Consider the following 22,361-nt stretch of genomic DNA (forward strand, 5'->3'; position numbering starts at 1 on the left):
TTTCTCACTATGCGCTCGAAAAAGGAATGAAGGAGAGAGAGAGGAGGAGATGGAAACACATGGTGGTGAGATATCATGTAGCTAAAGTTAAACGTGTCAGCCTATTAATTATGAAAATAAATATAATCCCTATTACTAGGCTATTCAAAATTCACTATAATTGTAGGCTAACTAGCCTACTCTGTAGCCGCCCTGCACAATCAATGAACCAACAGCATTGCCTAGTCCTATCCGTTCTCTCCCAGAATCATGGATAGAAAGTTTGGAGCGTAGCATACGGTAACCAGTCCATCCAGTACGCATAATAATACAGTCCACGCTCAAAGATGATTACTAGAGTATGTTTAATTTTGAAGTATAGGCTAGACCAATTAGCCTATGTACCAAAGAATATGCGGTAGGCTATTAGGCTATGTATTGTATAATGGCACAATCATTATATTAATTCAGGCTTTATTTCAGGCTTGGGATGATCATATAAAGGCCTCTGCGTATGCATAAGCTCTAATATGTGTATGGGTGTTCAACATGCGACGTCAAATGCTGTCCATTTCCTTGTGTTTGGCTTTTCACTCAGTTTCAACTTGTTTTTGAACTTTTTTCTTCAAATTGATCAATCACAGTGAGTGATGTCAAACAATGTATCCTAACGGTGAGTTTTAAAAGCATGATACTGTTTTGATGATAAGTGTTTGATGTGATTTATGATTGCATTTGCATTGATGTCAGAGAGATTAGTGCAGGGTTCCTCAAATTCGGTCCTCGGAACCCCAAGGGGTGCACGTTTTGGTTTTTGCCCTAGCACTACACAGCTGATTCAAATAATCAACAAATCATCAACCAAAATGTGCACCCCTTGGGGTCCCTAGGACCGAGTTTGGGAAACGATGGATTAGAGGGACAATAGCGCACTGCGTACCAGGCCATTGGCGACCTGACGGTCGTTAGGGAGTTGGGTACTCCCAACGCATCGGTGCCATTCATGTACAGAGTGCATAGGAGATTACCGTGACTCAACAGTCACGTGAAATTTGACTGCAGTCATGACTCATGACTGCCGGTGTGACGGTAATACGATCACCGCAACAGCCCCAGTTCTGACTTTGCAGTCCTGTACTTGATCTGTTCCCCTGTTTTGCTTCCCTCCACATCTCAGAGTGTGAGTAGCCCTGCATCCTCCAACAAATCACTCTTGATTACAATTACAATGCAGATTGAAGAGAGCATATAAATTACATTTACATTACTTACATCTATTTCACCCTCATCAATCTCGCCATCATCCTCGTCCTTTTTGTCACGAAAGGAATCTCTCCTTCCTCTGTCCTGAGCCCTGGACTCTTCAGGCTTCTTAGGTGGACCGTCTTTCGGGGATGGAGGAAGGATTGGTATCTTCTCTTTCTTTTTGATGCTCTTGTCCTCTTTCTCATCCTCTTCTCCGGGTCCTTTCTCCACCTCGTCATCTTCATCAGGCGCTAGAACATTGGGCTCCTCAGGAACCTCCTCGTCATAGTCCAACTCATGCTCATCAAGCTCTCTGGACACAGACGACAACTCCTCCTTCATCTCATTCACCACCACTCTCCTCCTCCTCCGTCTCTCTTCCTCCTCTTCATCATCTACTTCTGCCAGCTTCACAGACAGTTCCCCTCCCTCGTCTTCATTCTCATGTCTGGACATCTCCTCCTCAGCTAAGGGGGATGACCTCTCCTGCTCTGGCTCAGAATCAGGGGACTTAGGAGTTTGACTGACCCGGTCCTCCTCCTCATCTGATTGGCTTACCTGTCGTTCCTGTCCCATCATCACCATCCCCACGGACTCTTCCTGCTCCTGTTCTAGAATAGTATCCCTTCTACCTTCCCCATCTACCTCATCATCCTCTGGGTCAGAGATACACTCCTGAACTACCCCCTCATCTTCGTCATCATCCAGCTCAGAGTCCCCACCTTCACCACCCTCTTCATCTAACCCGCCGTTGTCTTCATCATTCAGCAGCTCACTGTCAGAGAGCAGCCTGTCCTCCTCCTCGGGGGATGCCAGGAACTCGCTGTCAGAAATGCCCTTCTCTTCCTCTGGGGACTGGGGTGACTGGGTGGGGCTCTCCGGGGACTGGGTGGGGCTCTCAGGGGTGTCCATTGGGGAATGATCCACTAAAACAGAGTAAAGTATTTAATTATAGAATTGTCTGTTATTAAATTAGATTAAATTGGTTTAATACACAAAGACAATGTCTCTAGGCAATATACAGGTAACTGCCAAAATAAACAAAGCGCGGACCACCGCATTTAACCATGGCAAGGTGACTTGGAATATGGTTGATTACAAACAGTCATGCCCTTCGTAAGGCAATAAAACAGGAAAAACGTCAGTACAGAGACAAAGTGGAGTAGCAATTCAACGGCTCAGATAACAGACGTATGTGGCAGGGACTCCAGACAATCACGGATTACAAAGGGAAAACCAGCCACGTTGCGGACACCAACGTCTTGCTCCCGGACAAGCTAAACACCTTCTTCACCCGCTTTGACGATAACACAGTGCCACCGACGTCGCCCGCTCCCAAGGACTGTGGGCTCTCGTTCACCGTGTCCGACGTGGGTAAGACATTTAAGCGTGTTAACCCTTGCAATGCTGCTGGCCCAAATGGCATCCCGAGCCGCATCCTCAGAGCATGCGCAGACCAGCTGGCTGGAGTGTTTACGGACATATTCAATCTCTCCCTATCCCAGTCTGCTGTGCCAACTTTCTTCAAGATGTCCACCATTGTTCCTGTACCCAAGAAAGCAAAGGTAACTGAAATAAATGACTATCACCCCGTGGCATTAACTTCTGTCAACATGAAGGGTTTTGAGAGGCTAGTTAAGGATCATATTACCTCTACCTTACCTGCCACCCTAGACCCACTTCAGTTTGCATACCGCCCCAATAGATCCACAGACGATGCAATCGCCATCGCACTGCCCTATCCCATCTGGACAAGAGGAACACCTATGTAAGAATGCTGTTCATTGACTATAGCTCAGCCTTCAACACCATAGTACCCTCCAAGCTCATCATTAAGCTCGAGGCCCTGGGTCTGAACCCCGCCCTGTGCAACTGGGTCCTGGACTTCCTGACGGGGAGGCCCCAGGTGGTGAAGGTAGGAAACAATACCTCCACTTCGCTGATCCTCAACACAGGGGCCCCACAAGGGTGCGTGCTCAGCCCCCTCCTGTACTCCCTGTTCACCCCTGACTGCGTGGCCATGCACGCCTCCAACTCAATCATCAAGTTTGCAGACGACACAACAGTAGTAGGCCTGATTACCAACAATGACGAGACAGCCTACAGGGAGGAGGTGAGGACCCTGGCGGAGTGGTGCCAGGAAAATAACTCTCCCTCGACAAAACGAAGGAGCTGATCGTGGACTTCAGGAAACAGCAGAGGGAGCACGCCCCTATCCACATCGACGGGACCACAGTGCAGAAGGTGAAAAGCTTCAAGTTCCTTGACGTACACATCACTGACAATATGAAATGGTCCACCCACACAGACAGTGTGGTGAATGAGGCGAAACAATGCCTCTTCAACCTCAGGAGGCTGAAGAAATTTGGCTTGGCCCCTAAGACCCTTACAAACTTTTACAGATGCACAATTGAGAGCATCCTGTTGGGCTGTATCACTGCCTGGTACGGCAACTGCACCGCTCGCAGCCTCAGGGCTCTCCAGAGGGTGGTGCGGTCTGCCCAACGCATCACCAGGGGCACACAGCCTGCCCTCCAGGACACCTACAGCACCCGATGTCACAGGAAGGCCAAAAAGATCATCAAAGACATCAACCACAGCCTGTTCACCCCGCTATCATCCAGAAGGCAAGGTCAGTACAGGTGCATCAAAACTGGGACCGAGAGACTGAAAAACAGCTTCTATCTCAAAGCAATCAGACGGTTAAATAGCCATCACTAGCCGGCTTCCACACAGTTACTCAACCCTGCACCTTGGAGGCTGCTGCCCTATGTACATAGACATGGAATCACTGGTCACTTGAATAATGGAACACTAGTTACTTTAATAATGTTCACATACTGCTTTACTCCTTTCATATGTACAGTTAAAGTCAGAAGTTTACATACACCTTAGCCAAATACATTTAAACTCAGTTTTTCACAATTCCTGATATTTAATCCTAGTAAAAAGTCCCTGTTTTAGGTCAGTTAGGATCACCACTTTATTTTAAGAATGTGAAATGTGAGAATAATAGTAGAGTGATTTATTTCAGCTTTTATTTCTTTCATCACATTCCCAGTGGGTCAGAAGTTTACATACACTCAATTAGTATTTGGTAGCATTGCCTATAAATTGTTTAACTTGGGTCAAACGTTTCGGGTAGCCTTCCATAAGCTTCCCACAATAAGTTGGGTGAATTTTGGCCCATTCCCCCTGATAGAGCTGGTGTAACTGAATCAGGTTTGTAGGCATCCTTGCTCGCACACGCTTTTTCAGTTCTGCCCACAAATTTTCTATAGGATTGAGTTCAGGGCTTTGTGAAGGCCACTCCAATACCTTGACTTTGTTGTCCTTAAGCCATTTTGCTACAACTTTGGAAGTATACTTGTGGTCATTGTCCATTTGGAAGACCCATTTACGACCAAGCTTTAACTTCCTGACTGATGTCTTGAGATGTTGCTTCAATATATCCACATCATTTTCCTTCCTCGTGATGCCATCTATTTTGTGAAGTGCACCAGTCCCTCCTGCAGCAAAGCACCCCCACAGCATGATGCTGCCACCCCCGTGTTTCACGGTTGGGATGGTATTATTCGGCTTGCAAGTAACCCCCTTTTTCCTCCAAACATAACGATGGTCAAACAGTTATATTTTTGTTTCATTAGACCAGAGAACATTTCTCCAAAATGTACGATCTTTGTCCCCATGTGCAGTTGCAAACCGTAGTCTGGCTTTTTTATGGCGGTTTTGGAGCAGTGGCTTCTTCCTTGCTGAGCGGCCTTTCAGGTTATGTCGATATAGGACTCGTTTTACTGTGGATATAGCCATGACATCATTTTCTGGAATTTTCCAAGCTGTTTAAAGGCACAGTCAACTTAGTGTATGTAAACTTCTGACCCACTGGAATTGTGATAGAGTGAATTATAAGTGAAATTATATGTATGTAAACAATTGTTGGAAAAATTACTTGTGTCATGCACAAAGTAGATGTCCTAACCGACTTACAAAAACTATAGTTTGTTAACAAGAAATTTGTGGAGTGGTTGAAAAACGAGTTTTAATGGACTCCAACCTAAGTGTATGTAAACGTCCGACTTCAACTGTATATACTGTATTATATTCTACTGTATTTTAGTCAATGTCACTCTGACATTGCTCTACTTAATATTTATATATTTCTTAATTCCATTCTTTTACTTTTAGATTCGTGTGTATTGTTGTGAATTGTTAGATACTCCTGCACGGTTGGAGCTAGGAACCCAAGCATTTCGCTACACCTGCAATAACATCTGCTAAATATGTGTATGCGACCAATAAAATTAGATGTATATACTGTATTCTAGTCAAGGCCTATCCTATACAGTGCATTCGGAAAGTATGCAGAGCCCTTGACTTCTTCCACTTTGTTACGTTACAGCCTTATTCTAAAATGGATTAAATTGTTTTCTTTCCCTCATCAATCTACACACAATACCCCATAATGACAACGCAAAAACTGTTTTTTATAAATTTTTGCTAAACAATCTTTTTTTATTATACTGAAATATCACATTTACATAAGTATTCAGACTTTTTACTCAGTACTTTGTTGAAGCACCTTTGGCAGCGATTACAGCCTCGAGTCTTCTTGGGTATGACACTACAAGCTTGGCACACCTGTATTTGGGGAGTTACTCCCATTCTTCTCTGTAGATCCTCTCAAGCCCTGTCAGGTTGGATGGGGAGCGTCGCTGCACAGCTATTTTCAGGTCTCTCCAGAGATGTTCGATTGGGTTCAAGTCCGGGCTCAGGCTGGGCCACTCAAGGACATTCAGAGACATGTCCCGAAGCCACTCCTGCGTTGTCTTGGCTGTGTGCTTAGGGTCGTTGTCCTGTTGGAAGGTGAACCGTCGCCCCAGTCTGAGCGCTCTGGAGCTGTACTTTCCTTGGTTCATCTTTCCCTCGATCCCGACTAGTCTCCCATTCCCTGCAAAACATCCCCACAGCATGATGCTGCCACCACCATGCTTCACCGTAGGGATGTTGCCCGGTTTCTTCCAGACGTGACGCTTGGCATTCAGGCCAAAGAGTTCAATCTTGGTTTCATCAGACCAAATAATGTTGTTTCTCAAGGTCTGAGAGTCCTCCAAGCGGGCTGTCATGTGCCTTTTACTGAGGAGTGGCTTCTGTCTTGCCACTCTACCATAAAGGCCTGATTGGTGGAGTGCTGCAGAGATGGTTGTCCTTCTGGAAGGTTCTTCCATCTCCACAGAGGACCTCTGGAGCTCTGTCAGTGACCATCAGGTTCTTGGTCACCTCCCTGACCAAGGCCCTTATCCCCCAATTGCTTTGTTTAGCCGGGCAGCCAGCTCTAGGAAGAGTCTGGGTGGTTCCAAACGTCTTCCATTTAAGAATGATGGAGGCCACTGTGTTATTGGGGACCTTCAATGGTGCAGAATTTTTTTGGTACCCTTCCCCAGGTCTGTGCCTCGACACAATCCTGTTTCGTAGCTCTACGGACAATTCCGTCGACCTCATGGCTTGGTTTTTGCTCTGACATGCACCGTCTTTATATAGACAGGTGTGTGCCTTTCCAAATCATGTCCAATCAATTGATTAAACATCTCAAGGATGATCAATGGAAACAGGATGCAACTGAGCTCAATTTCAAGTCTCATAGCAAAGGGTCTGAATACTTATGTAAATATGTTTTTTTATTATTATAAATTAGCAAACATTTCTAAAAACCTGTTTTCGCTTTGTCATTATGGGGTATTGTGTGTAGAGTGATGAGGATTATTTTTTTAAAATCCATTTTAGAATAAGGCTGTAACGTAACAAAATGTGGAAAATGGGAAGTGGTCTGAATACTTTCCGAATGCACTGTATAACTACTGCTGTATATATAATATTCTTCAGATACACTACATTTTCTATGCATATACTATACATAATGTCTATACATCCCATCAACACACGTACTCCGGACTCTGACATTGCGTGTCCTAATATTTCTAAATTCCATTATTTTACTTTTTAGACGAGTGTGTATTGTTGTGTATTTATAGATATTACTGCACTGTTGTAGCTAGGAACACAAACATTTCGATACACCCGCAATAAGATCTGATAAATATACTGAGCAAAAATATAAATGCAAAATGTAAAGTGTTGGTCCCATATTTCATGAGCTGCAATAAAAGATCCCAGAAATGTTCCATATTTCTCTCAAATTTTGCACACAAATTTGTTTACATCCCTGTTAGTGAGCATTTCTCCTTTGCCAAGATAATCCATCCGCCTGACGGATGTGGCATTTCAAGAAGCTGATTAAACAGCATGATCATTAAACAGGTGCATCTTGTGCTGGGGACAATAAAAGACCACTCTAAAATGTGCAGTTTTGTCACACAACACAATGCCAAAGATGTCTCAAGTTTTGAGGGAGCGTGCAATTGGCATGCTGACTGCAGGAATGTCCACCAGAGCTTTTGCCAGAGAATTGAATGATAATTTCTCTACCATAAGACTCCTCCAACATCATTTTAGAGAATTGGGCAGTACGTCCAACCGGCCTCACAACCGCAGACCACATGTAACCACGCCAGCCCAGGACCTCCACATCTAGCTTCTTTACCTGGAATATTTATGTTTGTAATTAAGCCCTTTTGTGAGGATAAACTCATTCTGATTTAAGGGACTAGCTCCCAAGTGGGTGGGCCTATGCCCTCCCAAGCCCAACCATGGCTGCGCCCCTGCCCAGTCATGTGAAATCCATAGATTAGGGCCTAATGAATTTATGAACTATAACTCAGTAAAATCGTTAATTGTTGCGTTTATATTTTTGTTCCATATATGTGTATGCGACCAATAAAATGTGATTTGATTGAAAATATCATTATCGGGTGTCATTTGACTACTGCCTGCTATCCATTTCTCGATAGAAGACGTCAAAGAGTGCTAACTTTAGTTAGTTGTCTGATTGCATACTGCTAAATGAAGTTCGTAATAAGAGACATGCATGTAGCGAGGGCATCCGCCATATCTCAAGAAGAGTAAACTTCATGCAGGTCAATAACAGTCAGTCAGAGATTATTACATACTAACTAGCAAGTTAGCGAACGTGATCATAGCTGCCTTTAACACAATACTTTCATATTAAAAGTGGGGGACTCAGTTTACAGTAGAACAATGTCGTAGGTAGCCAGATAAGCAAATCAAGAGGCAACTTCAGCGCTGTAGGACGATAAAGATGGCTCGTTAGTTTGCTACAATGCTAACATTAGCTAGTTACCGGGTGAAGCAGGCCCGAAAACTGCGAGGGCTATACCAGACAAGAGGCGAACGTCTGATTTGTATTCAGAAGATGCCACAATTAGCTTAAACAAAGGTTCAACCAACCAATACAACTCAAAAGCAACTTTATACACGCAAAATACCGCTTTCTGGTCTGCTATCGAAGCATGCTTGTCTTGTCTGTTCAATTAACAATGAAGCCCTCCCCCTACAAACACCAGTAGCTAGATAAACTTTAAATATTTTCAGTCACCTTTCCAACCTGAACCTCGTTGAAGACAGGCGGCGTTAAGAACTACCCCGTCTCTCTCCCTCTATGTCTGAGGCTCTACAATAAATAATGTTATGGTTATTTATCTGCTATGCTGGAGGAAATAAAAAAAATCCTACACGATACAGTGAGAGCGGCCATTGCATTGACGTCATCAACAGACGACACTGTCAGCTTTGCCACAACCGGCAATATAATTGTGCTTTGGCGCCACCGTGCGCTCAATATGAAGCATGACTTTAATAAAAAAAACACTGTCACTGTTTATGGTGGTGTATATTTTTGACCTATTTGTTCATCTGGGTTATCTTTCTATATCCTATTTTAATATTGGGTTTAGCCTACATTGGTGTCAGGAGTGGGATGGTGCTGTCCCATAGGTGATGGACTTGTGAAGGTGAAGTGCAGTTTTTAGGTCATTTTGACAAGCCTAGACCTACTGTGGTAAATTAGGGAATAATGTAAATTGTAGGCTACAGGCTAGAGATTACCATCAGAATAACAGAACCCTGTAAGAAAGGCTCCATGGTTGAGTAAAAAATAATTGTAGGCCTTGATGACTGGCTGAATTATAGGAGTCTGTATTCATGCATGAAGAACGGCATATTTTAAGATTCCAGGGGTTAATGATTGACAAAACGCCATAAATAACCGATTTGCGTCCAGTTAAATGCAACTAATAGATGGAAGAACAGTAGTAGCCTAGGCTATGTGAATGACAGCGCTTAAGCAGCGGTTCAACGCAAGGTGGAGACATGAGCCATGATGAAAGCGCGCGGTACTTAGAGCAAGGACTGCGTTGAAGAGGCTGTGAAGGCGCATCATAGCCTCATTGCTGGTTCGCGAGACTGTGAATTCTCTTAGACAACAGAAACAATCCTTAGCTACACAGTATTCAAGGTGAATAACAGAGTTGAAAATAATCTGAAGAAACAAGAAATTGGGCAAGTGTGTCCATGCGCATCAATCATCAAGAATGGATATAAGGTAGGCGCGCAAATCTTGTGTTGGACTAGTGCCAGAGATGTGCAAGGGATCAAAGTTATTAAAGGCATAATTAATTCACATTGTTTGCCTAATACTTTACTGCAATTTTCCTGCAAAATTCTTAATAAATTCTTAATAATTTCTGGAAGATGCCTCTACAGCAGGCTTCTGTGAAGTATCTTTGTGGGTTTTTGGAGACAATATGATAGGCTATGCATTTGAGAATGACATGTAGTGGGAAATTGTAGCTGTTTATTATTTTGTGGAAATGTCTCTCAAATAGGCTTATCAGTGTCTATCACATTTAATTCTCAGTAAAGTTAATGCTGAATATTGATAAATGAATTTGAATATTTATTTATGAGTTTGAATATCAATTAATGAGTTTGATGATTAGTTCATGTAATTGTTTTCAATAATTATGCAGATCCATATCACAGTATTGTTTTAGTTCATTTACTTGGACATTTTAAGTGACAATAGTCCTTGATGCCCAAAGATTGTGATAAGCCTCTATGAGCAACCTATTTTAAACAACTTTTACTGGACTCCACGGCTTCTCATGCTGCTGTCACATGTACTGCTATTAAGATCAGGCACAAAAACACTGACAGATTGACGGATTGACAAACAAGCTCCAAAATGTTTCTTCCATTTATGACCATACTGCTAGGGGACACAACATCTGCAACAGTTTAATTCACATCACATGACTTCAGTTACCATCATCTCATTTCCAACACAATCAGATTTAAAGTTGCCATCCGTCATGACACAGCAAGGCGATAGAATCCCAGAGCCCAGAGCAATAATGACACTCTGTATTGTGTGTTCCACAGGGATGAGCAGAGCAACCGATGGCAGCAGAGAGTTCAAACTACAGAGAACACTGTAAAGATGTGTGTCATTAGATGAATATGCAAAATTGAAACAATGAAATTACGGCCTTTAAATGTAATAGTCACAGCAAGGTATCTGTTGTTAGCAGATAAGGCTTACTTAAATTTTTTAAGGACAAACTTTGTAAACAAACACATCTGTACTTTATTTTAACAGTTTGTTTAAGGTACAGCCTGTAGCTGGTAGATGATGACCTACTGACCACAATACAGAATTATTCTTCTTCCAATCATCTCTAGTCCATGAGCCAGGGGGTTTGGTCCGGCTCACTTGGACCGACGATGTTTCATAGGGATTTTCTTGAAGGTCTACGTCCCTAGAGTTGGACAATGTATTATAGCAGTGCAGCAATGGTAGCTTTCTGTGTTATCACTCTTTCTTTCATCCTTCCATCCCATTCAGTCTTCCCATAGGGATTTTACCCTATGACAAACAATGTCAGTATACAACACAATCAGAGGAGGCTGGTGGGAGGAGCACTAGGAGGACAGGCTCATTGTAATGGCTGGAATGGAATTTATGGAACAGAGTCAAACATGTGGTTTCCATATGTTTATGTGTTTGTTTCCATTAATCCATTCCTGCCATTACAATGAGCATGTCCTCCTATAGATTCTCCCACCACCCTCCTTTGAACAAGTTATTGCTCACGTATACCTTTTAATCATACAGTATATCATTGGAAAGCTTAGATTCACAGCTATCCATCAGACACATTTTTGGAATGTTCAGGTCAACATAACCTTGACCTTTGACCTCTAGGGTACATATCAGAATTACCTGTATAAATTGTTTAAAAAAGGAAACCTTGATACATTTGAATCTTTGTTTTACAAGTGGTTCTGAAATGTCATAAAATTACCTTTCAAATGATATATAATATAACCAACTTTGCTATCAGCTACAACTATTGTTTAAAATAGCCCTTTGACATTAGAATGTTGGAAGATTAGCTATCGAAATTCATGTAGTGGGGCAGCTATGTTTTTGGATTGTAACTTTGGTGATAGAGGCACAACATTTCACACACACAGACAGAAAAAGATTTGTAGAAACAGGGCCATCACAGGATTCACATATTAACCCCACAGAAGCCTTTTTCCAATATGGCTGCCAAACAACTCAATGGGGTCTTATTGGATCAATTTCGCATGACCATACCTGTATGAAATATAATTGTAGCATGCCCAATAATATCTTAAAATGTTCATAGTGATGTATGTGTATGTAAATATGTTAAATTATTCACAGAACTGTAGTAAGAATGTGCCCAAAAAGCTGTCAGAATCGCTCATTTCTGTATATGTTTCAATCCGTAATTCCAATACTTAATCTTCAAACATGTGAAATGGATTTATACATGTAAATAGTCATGGATGTGGACTGATTAAAATTATAAACAATGTTATCCTTTAACTGTTTTCATTATGAGGACTATAAACCTGCCCCGTACATTCCATTACAATGTAGTAAAAATCCAATGTTGGGCCTGTTGAGGCCAATTATATTACTTATATTCTAGTAACAGACCAATCTGCTATGGCCCCATAGTAAGAATACACCTTAATTAAGTCTAACTATGTGTAATGGTTTGCTGCTCTCATCATCAAGATATTAGGTTAAAATGTATTGGCATTTTATGAAAAGAGTTAATAGGATAACATTGTAAATAATTTTAATCAGCTCACATCCATGACTATTCACTTGTACACATCCATTTTACATGTTTGAAGATTAAATATTGCAATTATTGATCATGACATTTTCAGAAATCTGCGATTCAGACAGCTTTTTGGGCACATTCTTATCACAGTTGTAAATACTGTAAATAATGTAACATCTTTATATCTGGAACACCTGGCTCATTTGGTTGTGTATTCTACATCACTATGAAAATGTTAAGATATTATTCGGCATACAACAATTATATTTCATACAGGTAACCTCCCCTGTTATTGGTAAGGATGAGAGGTAAGCATGTCTTGGAGGTATGATCTTTGACCCTCTGTAACTACCTGACTCATAAATATTCACAATTCCTTCAGGATTATCCGTAGTCATGGTAGCATCACTTACATTTTTAGTCATTTAGCAGACGCTCTTATCTTAAGTGCCTTGCTCATTGGCACAGACAGAATTTTCACATAGTCGGCTTGGGGATTCTAACCAGTGACCTTTCGGTTACTGGCCCAACCGCTAGGCTACCTGCCACCCCTAGAGATCAAAGGTATCATGGTACCCTAGAGGTCAAAGGTCAAGGTTCTGTTGACCTGAACATTCCAATAATGTGTCTGATGTATAGCTGTGAATCTAAGCTTTCCAATGATATATGATTAAAGGCTATACATACGTTGAGCAAGAACTTGTTGTACTGTATACTGACATTTGATTTGATTTATTAGGATCCCCATTAGCTGACGCCAATGGCGACAGCTAGTCTTACTGGGGCCCGACATATAAAGAAAAATTAATTACAGACAAAATACTTTACAATTTACATACATTTAAAAACATTAACATGTAGTGTGTGTGTGCATATAACAGTTATAGGTCACATGGGGGAGAGACGTTGTGCCTTGAGGTGTTTCTTTATTTGTTTTTTAAGCCAGGTTTGCTGTTCAACTGCGCTATATAAGATGGAAGGGAATTCCATGCACTCATGGCTCTGTATAATACTGTACGTTTCCTTGAATTTGTTCTGGACCTGGGGACTGTGAAAGGACCCCTGGTGGCATGTCTAGTGGGGTAAGTGTGTGTGTCAGTGCTGTGTGTAAGTTGACAATGCAAACAATTTGGAATTTCCAACAGATTAATGTTTCTTATAAAAACAAAAAGTGACGCAATCAGTCTTTCCTCAACTCTTAGCCAAGAGGGACTGGCATGCATAGTATTAATATTAGCCCTCTGATTACAATGAGGAGCAAGACGTGCCGCTCTGTTCTGGACCAGCTGCAGCTTAACTAGGTCTTAATTTTTTTTTAGGGGGTAGATCAGCTTTAATATTGCAAATAGATTGTAACTTCCATCCCCTTATTGTATGGGACACCTTTAAATGTGCCTTTAGAGGCCATGCAATTCAGTACTCATCTTGAAAACAAAAGCAATTTAGGTCAAAAGAGTCCATACTAACAAAGGAAATAGAAGGTCTAACAGAACAAATAGATAGCAATAAAAACTGTAACATAGAGGCTCAGAATAACAAAAAGAAATGGAGAAACTTATTCAACAAAGATCAAGTGTAATATATTATAAAAAATAAAGCAAACTGGATGGAATATGGGGAAAAATGCACCAAAATCTTTTTTTCGTTCAAATATTTTTTATTGAACACACACAAGAATGGTGTATAGGTATGAAAGACATGTGTACAGTTCTTATCTAAACATAAGAGAACAGACATGAACAACAAGACCCAGAGATCTGGACACAAAACAAATATTACAAAACACGACATACAGAACAGGGACAGGTAGAAAGAAAAAGGGTAGATGTAACCCCTCCCACTTATACCCCCCTTTATACTTGCCACTTCGCTGAGCCATAATTTGGTAGAGGGCGCTTCCCTCCTTTTCCAAAACAACAAGATTAATTTTTTTGCCGAAATGAGACTGTAAGAGATGAGTTGTTTTTGGGAGTTGGTTAATCCGTTTGGGGAATCGGACACTCCCAGGATTATCAGAAGCGGGTCTGGGTCTATTGAAGTCTCCAGAACTTCAGAGAGGACCCCAAATATTCCACACCAATAACCATACAGATTAGAGCATAGGGCAAAGCAGTGGAGTAGTGTACCCTGCTCAGCCTGACATTTATCACACATAGGGGATGTATCAGGAAATATCCTATGCAGTTTAGTTTTGGAATAGTGTAATCTGTGTAATATCTTAAATTGTATGAGACGATGTCTGGAGTTAATGGAGCAGGTGTGGATATACTCCAAGCTATCCTCCCAGTCTGCCACCGAAATATCAGTCCCTAGTTCTTCCTCCCATTTTGCCTTAATGGCATCTGTAGAGGGTGCGCTAACAGATTGAAAAGCGTCATATAGACGAGATATCAGTTTGTCTGAGGTGGGGCATATTTTTATGCATCCGTCAAACATGGAAGGTTTAGTATTCTCAAATGTTGGGAGGTGTTTTCTAACATAGTCTCTAATTTGTAGGTATCTGAAAAAGTTACTTCTGGGAAGGTTATAAGTTTCCCTCAGCGCTTCAAAGGAAGCAAAGGTCCCTCCTATATATAAATCCCCTATGGTACTTATCCCCAACTCTCCCCATCGCTCAAAGGTGTTATCAAGGTTAGAGGGGGCAAAGGAGGGATTCCTGGCAACAGGGAGCATGTATGATATTGGTCTAAGCTCAAAGTGGACTTTAATTTGCTTCCAGATTCGGACTGTGCTATGTATAATAGGATTGTTATGGTAAAGTGACATCTCCAGATTAACAATGACAAAATCACGGCACCAATAGAGAAGGGGTGACACTCCTCCCGCTCCATGCTAAGCCAGCTGGATGGCGGGGTTGCGTCATCCAGCAAAAACGTAACAGCGCGGAGGTTAGCGGCCCAATAGTAAAATATAAAGTTTGGGAGAGACAATCCTCCTTCCATCTTGGATTTACATAGGTGTTTTTTTACCTATCCTGTGTGTTTTATAATCCCAGATGAAAGGATTGACCAAAATATTTTTTAATCTTCAGCATAGGAATGCTACCAAAAATAATTTACTGAAACTGGTTACAAATGACAGTCACCTATGATTCACCAAATTATATTTTGAAGGAGGAAACAAAGTACTTTAAGCATATGTTTTCATTTCAGTCGCCTCCATCTCCTCTAACTGAAGCTAATTGTAGAGATTTTTTTTCTATTGATAATGTAAAATTATATACATACATACATACATATATACACATACATACAGTGGGGAGAACAAATATTATGTTCTGCTTTTCTGATGTATCAAATACTTATGTCATGCAATAAAATGCAAATGAATTACTTAAAAATCATACAATGTGATTTTCTGGATTTTTGTTTTAGATTCCGTCTCTCACAGTTGAAGTGTACCTATGATAAAAATTACAGACCTCTACATGCTTTGTAAGTAGGAAAACCTGCAAAATCGGCAATGTATCAAATACTTGTTCTCCCCACTGTATATAGCTATTTAAAAATATATATCTATTCAAATATCTTGCATATCTTATTTTCCATCATTATCAATTAATATGCGTAATAATGTTGGCAGTTCATGCGTAGGATTTTAACCTATAACCCGGATTGCCATTGTATTACATTACATTTGTGACAAGCAATTATTCTTTTAGCAAACACTTATTGTGGTTCATCCTATATTCTCCCTAACATCCTTACCCCCTTGCAACAGATGTGGGATAAACACACACGCACATACTCTAACACACTCAACCCCTTTCCTCCACAATCAACCATAAAATCAGATGCTCAACTAGGTCTTTCTTTGCAGCAATTGACCATGTGACTGGACAATAATCAAGATAAGATAAAACTAGAGCCTGCAGGACTAGCTTTGTTGAGTGTGGTGTCAAAAAAGCACAGCATCTCTTTTTTACGGACAGACCTCTCCCCATCTTTACAACCATTGGTGAATTGGTAAAAATAGAAAAGAGTAGAAGCCCTGCAGTGCACCACACTTTACATGCTTGACATTAGAGAAGCTTCCATTAAAGAAAACCCTCTGAGTTCTATTAGATAGGTAGCTCTGAATCCACGATATGGCAAAGGTTGAAAAGCAATAACACATACATTTTCTCAACAACAGATTATGGTCAATAATTTCAAAGGCTACACTGAAATCTAGCAGTACAGCTTCCACAATCTTCTTATTATGAATTTATTTTAACCAATCATAAGTCATTTTGTGTCAGTGCAGTACAACAGTTTGCTAAGAGCTGTCAGCAAGCTGATAGGTCTGCTGTTAGAACCAGTAAAGGCCGCTTTACCAATCTTGGGTAGCGGAATGACTTTGGCTTCCCTCCAGGCCAGAGGACAAAAACGTTCCTCTAGGCTCAGATGAAAGATATGACAGATAGGAGTGGCTATAGAGTTAGCTACCATCCTCAGTAGCTTTCCATCTAAGTTGTCAATGCCAGGAGATTTGTCATTATTGATCGATAACAATACTTTTTCCAACTCTCCCACATTAACTTGACAAAATTCAAACCTGCAATGCTTTTCATTATACATGAGTACGATGGCTCACTCTTCGTTGTTGGCATTTCCTGCCTAAGTTTGCCCACTTTGCCAATAAAGTCATCATTAAAATAATTGGCAACATCAAATGGTTTTGTGATGAATAAGCCATTGATTGTCATAGGGTAAAATCCCTATGGGAAGACTGAATGGGATGGAAGGATGAAAGAAAGAGTGATAACACAGAAAGCTACCATTGCTGCACTGCTATAATACATTGTCCAACTCAAGGGACGTAGACCTTCAAGAAAATCCCTAGGAAACATCGTCGGCCCAAGTGAGCCCGACAGCCCAAATTTGGGGTTCCGGCTCATGTACTACACTCTGCATAGTGATGTTATGAAATTGTTTCAACCAAACAGCCCAACATAATGAAAGGTAACCAAGGTAACCTGCCTAAATGACTATCGCCCTGTAGCACTCACATCTGTAATTATGAAGTACTTTGAAAGACTGGTCATGACACACCTCATCACCATCATCCCAGACAACCTGGACCCACTCCAATACGCATTCCGCCCCAACAGATCCACAGATGACGCAATCTCAATTGCACTTCACACTGCCCTCTCACACCTGGACAAGAGGGGAAATAACTACAGTAGAAATTGGAAGTTTACATACACCTTAGCCAGTTTTTCACAATTCCTGACATTTAATCCTAGTAAAAATTCCCTGTCTTAGGTTAGTTAGGATCACCACTTTATTTTAAGAATGTGAAATGTGAGAATAATAGTAGAGAGAATGATTTATTTCAGCTTTTATTTCTTTCATCACATTCCCAGTGGGTCAGAAATTTACAGACACTCAATTAGTATTTGGTAGCATTGCCTTAAAATTGTTTAACTTGGGTCAAACGTTTCAGGTAGCCTTCCACAAGCTTCCCACAATAAATTGGGTGAATTTTGGCCCATTCCTCCTGACAGAGCTGGTGTAACTGAGTCAGGTTTGTAGGCCTCCTTGCTCGCACACACTTTTTCATTTTCTATAGCATTGAGGTCAGGGCTTTGTGAAGGCCACTCCAATACCTTGACTTTGTTGTCCTTAAGCCATTTGCCACAACTTTGGAAGTATACTTGGGGTCATTGTCCATTTAGAAGACCCAATTGCGACCAAGCTTTAACTTCCTGACTGATGTCTTGAGATGTTGCTTCAATATATCCACATAATTTTCCTTCCTCATGATGCCATCTATTTTGTGAAGTGCACCAGTCCCTCCTGCAGCAAAGCACCCCCACAGTATGATGCTGCCACCCCCGTGCTTCACGGTTGGGATGGTGTTCTTTGGCCCCCTTTTTCCTCCAAACATAACAATGGTCATTATGGCCAAACAGTTCTATTTTTGTTTCATCAGACCAGAGAACATTTCTCAAAAAATTACGATCTTTGTCCCCATGTGCAGTTGCAAACCGTAGTCTGGCTTTTTTATGGCGGTTTTGTAGCAGTGGCTTCTTCCTTGCTGAGCGGTGTCGATATAGGACTCGTTTTACTGTGGTATAGAGACTTTTGTACCTGTTTCCTCCAGCATCTTCACAAGGTCCTTTGCTGTTGTTCTGGGATTGATTTGCAATTTTCGCACCAAAGTACGTTCATCTCTAGGAACAGAACGCGTCACCTTCCTGAGCAGTATGACGGCTGCATGGTCCCATGGTGTTTATACTTGCGTACTATTGTTTGTACAGATGAACGTGGTACCTTCAGGCATTTGGAAATTGCTCCCAAGGATGAACCAGACTTGTGGATGTCTACAATTCTTTTTCTGAGGTCTTGGCTGATCTCATTTGATTTTCCCATGATGTCAAGCAAAGAGGCACTGAGTTTGAAGGTAGGCCTTGAAATACATCCACAGGTACACCTCTAATTGACTCAAATGATGTCAATTAGCCTATCAGAACATTCTAAAGCCATGACATCATTTTCTGGAATTTTCCAAGCTTTTTAAAGGCACAGTCAACTTAGTGTATGTAAACTTCTGACCCACTGGAATTGTGATACAGTGAATTATAAATTACATAATCTGTCTGTAAACAATTGTTGGAAAAATTACTTGTGTCATGCACAAAGTAGATGTCCTAACCGACTTACCAAAACTATAGTTTGTTAACAAGACATTTGTGGAGTGGTTGAAAAACGAGTTTTAATGACTCCAACCTAAGTCTATGTCAACTTCCGACTTCAACTGTATGTGAGAATGCTGTTTATAGACTAAAGCTCAGCGTTCAACACCATAGTTCCCTCCAAGCTCATCACCAAGCTGGGGACCCTGGGACTGAACACCTCCCTCAGCAACTGGATCCAGGACTTCCTGACAGGCTGGCCCCAGGTGGTGAGGGTAGGCAATAAGGTCAGAGACTTAGCAGTGTGGTGCCAGGCCAACAACCTCTCCCTCAATGTCAGTAAGACCAAGGAGCTGATCGTGGACTACATGAGAAACAGGGGAGAGCACACAACTATCCACATCGACGGGGCTGTAGTGGAGCGGGTCGAGAGCTTCAAGTTCCTTGACATCCACATCACTAAGGACTTAACATGGTCCACACCTGCACAGTCATGAAGAGGGCACGACAGCGCCTCTTCCCCCTCAGGAGGCTGAAAAGATTTGGCATGGGCCCTCGGATCCTCAAAAAGTTCTACAGCTGTACCATCGAGAGCATCTTGAATGGCTGCATCACTGCTTGGTATGGCAAATGCACCGCCCTCAATCACAAAGCGCTACAGACAGTGGTGCGGACAGCCCAGTACATCATTGGGGCCGAGCTCCCTGCCATCCAGGACCTCTACAGCAGGCGGTGTCAGAGGAATGCCCCTAGTCTTGCAAAAGACTCCAGCCACCTAAGCCATAGACTGTTCACTCTGCCACCATCCGGCAAACGGTACCGGAGGACCGGCTCTCGGTCCAATAGGCTCCGAGACAGCTTCTCCCCCCAAGCCATAAGACTGCTAAATAGCCATAAGACTGCTAAATCGCAGTGCTAGAGGCATCACTACAGACCCAGCTTCGATCCCAGGCTGTGTCGCAGCCGGCCACGACTGGGAGACCCATGAGGCGGCGCACAATTGGCCCAGCATCGTCCGGGTTAGGGAAGGGTTTGGCGGGCCGGGATGTCCTTGTCCCATCGCGCTCTAGCGACTCCTTGTGGCGGGCCGGGCGCATGCACGCTGACTTCGGTCACCCTCCGACACATTGGTGTGGCTGGCTTCCGGGTTAAGCGGGCAGTGTGTCAAGAAGCAGTGCGGCTTGGCAGGGTCATGTTTCGGAGGATGCATGGCTCTCGACCTTCGCCTCTCTCTCTCGTCCATACGGGAGTTGCAGCGATGGGACAAGAGTGTAACTACTAATTGAATATCACGAAATTGGGGAGAAAAGGGGTAAAAATACAAAAATAAATAAATATATATTTTATATTTTATTTTATTTCACCTTTATTTAATCAGGTAAGCCAGTTGAGAACAAGTTCTCATTTACAACTGCGACCTGGCCAAGATAAAGCAAAGCAGTGCGATAAAAACAACAACACAGAGTTACATATGGGGTAAACAAAATATAAAGTCAAAAATACAACAGAAAATATATATACAGTGTGTGCGAATGTAGTAAATTATGGAGGTAGTGCAAAATAGTTACAATTTCGTATTAACACTGGAATGATAGATGTGGTGAAGTTGTCCTGTCCCCTTAGCAGAAAAACACCCCCAAAGCATAATGTTTCCACCTCCATGTTTGACGGTGGGGATGGTTTTCCCTGGGGTCACAGGCAGCATTCCTCCTCCTCCAAACACGGCGAGTTGAGTTGATGCCAAAGAGCTCGATTTTGGTCTCATCTGACCACAACACTTTCACCCAGTTCTCCTCTGAATCATTCAGATGTTCATTGGCAATCTTCAGACGGGCCTGTATATGTGCTTTCTTGAGCAGGGGGACCTTGCGGGCGCTGCAGGATTTCAGTCCTTCACGGCGTAGTGTGTTACCAATTGTTTTCTTGGTGGTCCCAGCTGCCTTGAGATCATTGACAAGATCCTCCTGTGTAGTTCTGGGCTGATTCCTCACCGTTCTCATGATCATTGCAACTCTACGAGGTGAGATCTTGCATGGAGCCCCAGGCCGAGGGAGATTGACAGTTCTTAATCGCACCAACTGTTGTCACCTTCTCACCAAGCTGCTTGGCGATGGTGTTGTAGCCCATTCCAGCCTTGTGTAGGTCTACAATCTTGTCTCTGACATCCTTGGAGAGCTCTTTGGTCTTGGCCATGCTGGAGAGTTTGGAATCTGATTGATTGATTGCGCTGCTGGGTACCTCTTCTGCTTACTGTGGGTTCGGGGGCGTTTGGTGTTCGCCAAAAGGCATGTCGGAGACTCCCCAAACATATGGAAGAAGGTATTCTGGTCAGATGAGACTAAAATTGAGCTTTTTGGCCATCAAGGAAAACGCTATGTCTGGCGCAAACCCAACACCTCTCATCACCCCGAGAACACCATCCCCACAGTGAAGCATGGTGGCGGCAGCATCATGCTGTGTGGATGTTTTACATCGGCAGGGACTGGGAAACTGGTCAGAATTGAAGGAATGATGGATGGCGCTAAATACAGGGAAATTCTTGAGGGAAACCTGTTACAGTCTTCCAGAGATTTGAGACTGGGACAGAGGTTCACCTTCCAGCAGGACAATGACCCTAAGCATACTGCTAAAGCAACAGTTGATTGTTTTAAGGGGAAACATTAAAATGTATTGGAATGGCCTAGTCAAAGCCCAAACCTCAATCCAATTGAGAATCTGTGGTATGACTTAAAGATTGCTGTACACCAGTGGAACCCATCCAACTTGAAGGAGCTGGAGCAGTTTTGCCTTTAAGAATGGGAAGAAATCCCAGTGGCTATATGTGCCAAGCTTATAGAGACATACACCAAGAGACTTGCAGCTGTAATTGCTGCAAAAGGTGGCTCTACAAAGTATTGACTTTGGGGGGGTGAATAATTATGCACGTTCAAGTTTTTTTTTTTTTTGTCTTATTTCTTGTTTGTTTCACAAGAAAAAATATTTTGCATCTTCAAAGTGGTAGGCATGTTGTGTAAATCAAATGATTCAAACCCCCCAAAAATCTATTTTAATTCCAGGTTGTAAGGCAACAAAATAGGAAAAATGCCAAGGGGGGGTGAATACTTTCGCAAGCCACTGTAGCTTATCATGTTTCCCTGTTGGTAATGTTCAGTGCACTGAATTTGCACCTAGCAGGTGTTCTTAAAGATGGTTTATAATGTGTTGTTTTACCAATATATGTTGAGCCGATTGTTTGACTCCTAATGTCGACATTCAACCAAACAGCAAACTACCATGTCCAGCTAAGTGTGTATTTAGCAATTGGCAGTTCATGTCTTTCCAAAGGTAGATACTTTAGTAGTAGCATTCTTCCAATTAACTACAATTATTTTTCTATTTTCAGGTGGATCAATGGAATGCTCATTTGTTTAATAGGGCTAAAGGCAGAGGAATATTAG

The 22,361-nt window shown here is 42.1% G+C and overlaps 1 protein-coding gene across 4 annotated transcripts in view; it reads right to left on the reverse strand.

The window, feature by feature from the left end:
* Positions 1-8,897, reverse strand: part of LOC121531826 (zinc finger CCCH domain-containing protein 18) — a 32,076-nt gene extending 23,179 nt beyond the window's left edge. For all 4 annotated transcript variants that reach the window (XM_045227126.1, XM_045227125.1, XM_045227124.1 and 1 more), the window contains exons 1-2: positions 8,735-8,897; positions 1,252-2,150 (exon numbers count right to left, since the gene is read on the reverse strand). In XM_045227126.1, coding sequence (XP_045083061.1) covers positions 1,252-2,136 — 885 coding nt within the window. In that variant the 5' untranslated portion in view covers positions 2,137-2,150; positions 8,735-8,897. The remainder of the gene's footprint in view (positions 1-1,251; positions 2,151-8,734) is intronic.
* Between the last annotated feature and the right edge of the window lie 13,464 nt (positions 8,898-22,361).

The sequence above is a fragment of the Coregonus clupeaformis genome, chromosome 19 (genome assembly GCF_020615455.1).
Source record: "Coregonus clupeaformis isolate EN_2021a chromosome 19, ASM2061545v1, whole genome shotgun sequence".
NCBI lineage: Eukaryota > Metazoa > Chordata > Actinopteri > Salmoniformes > Salmonidae > Coregonus > Coregonus clupeaformis.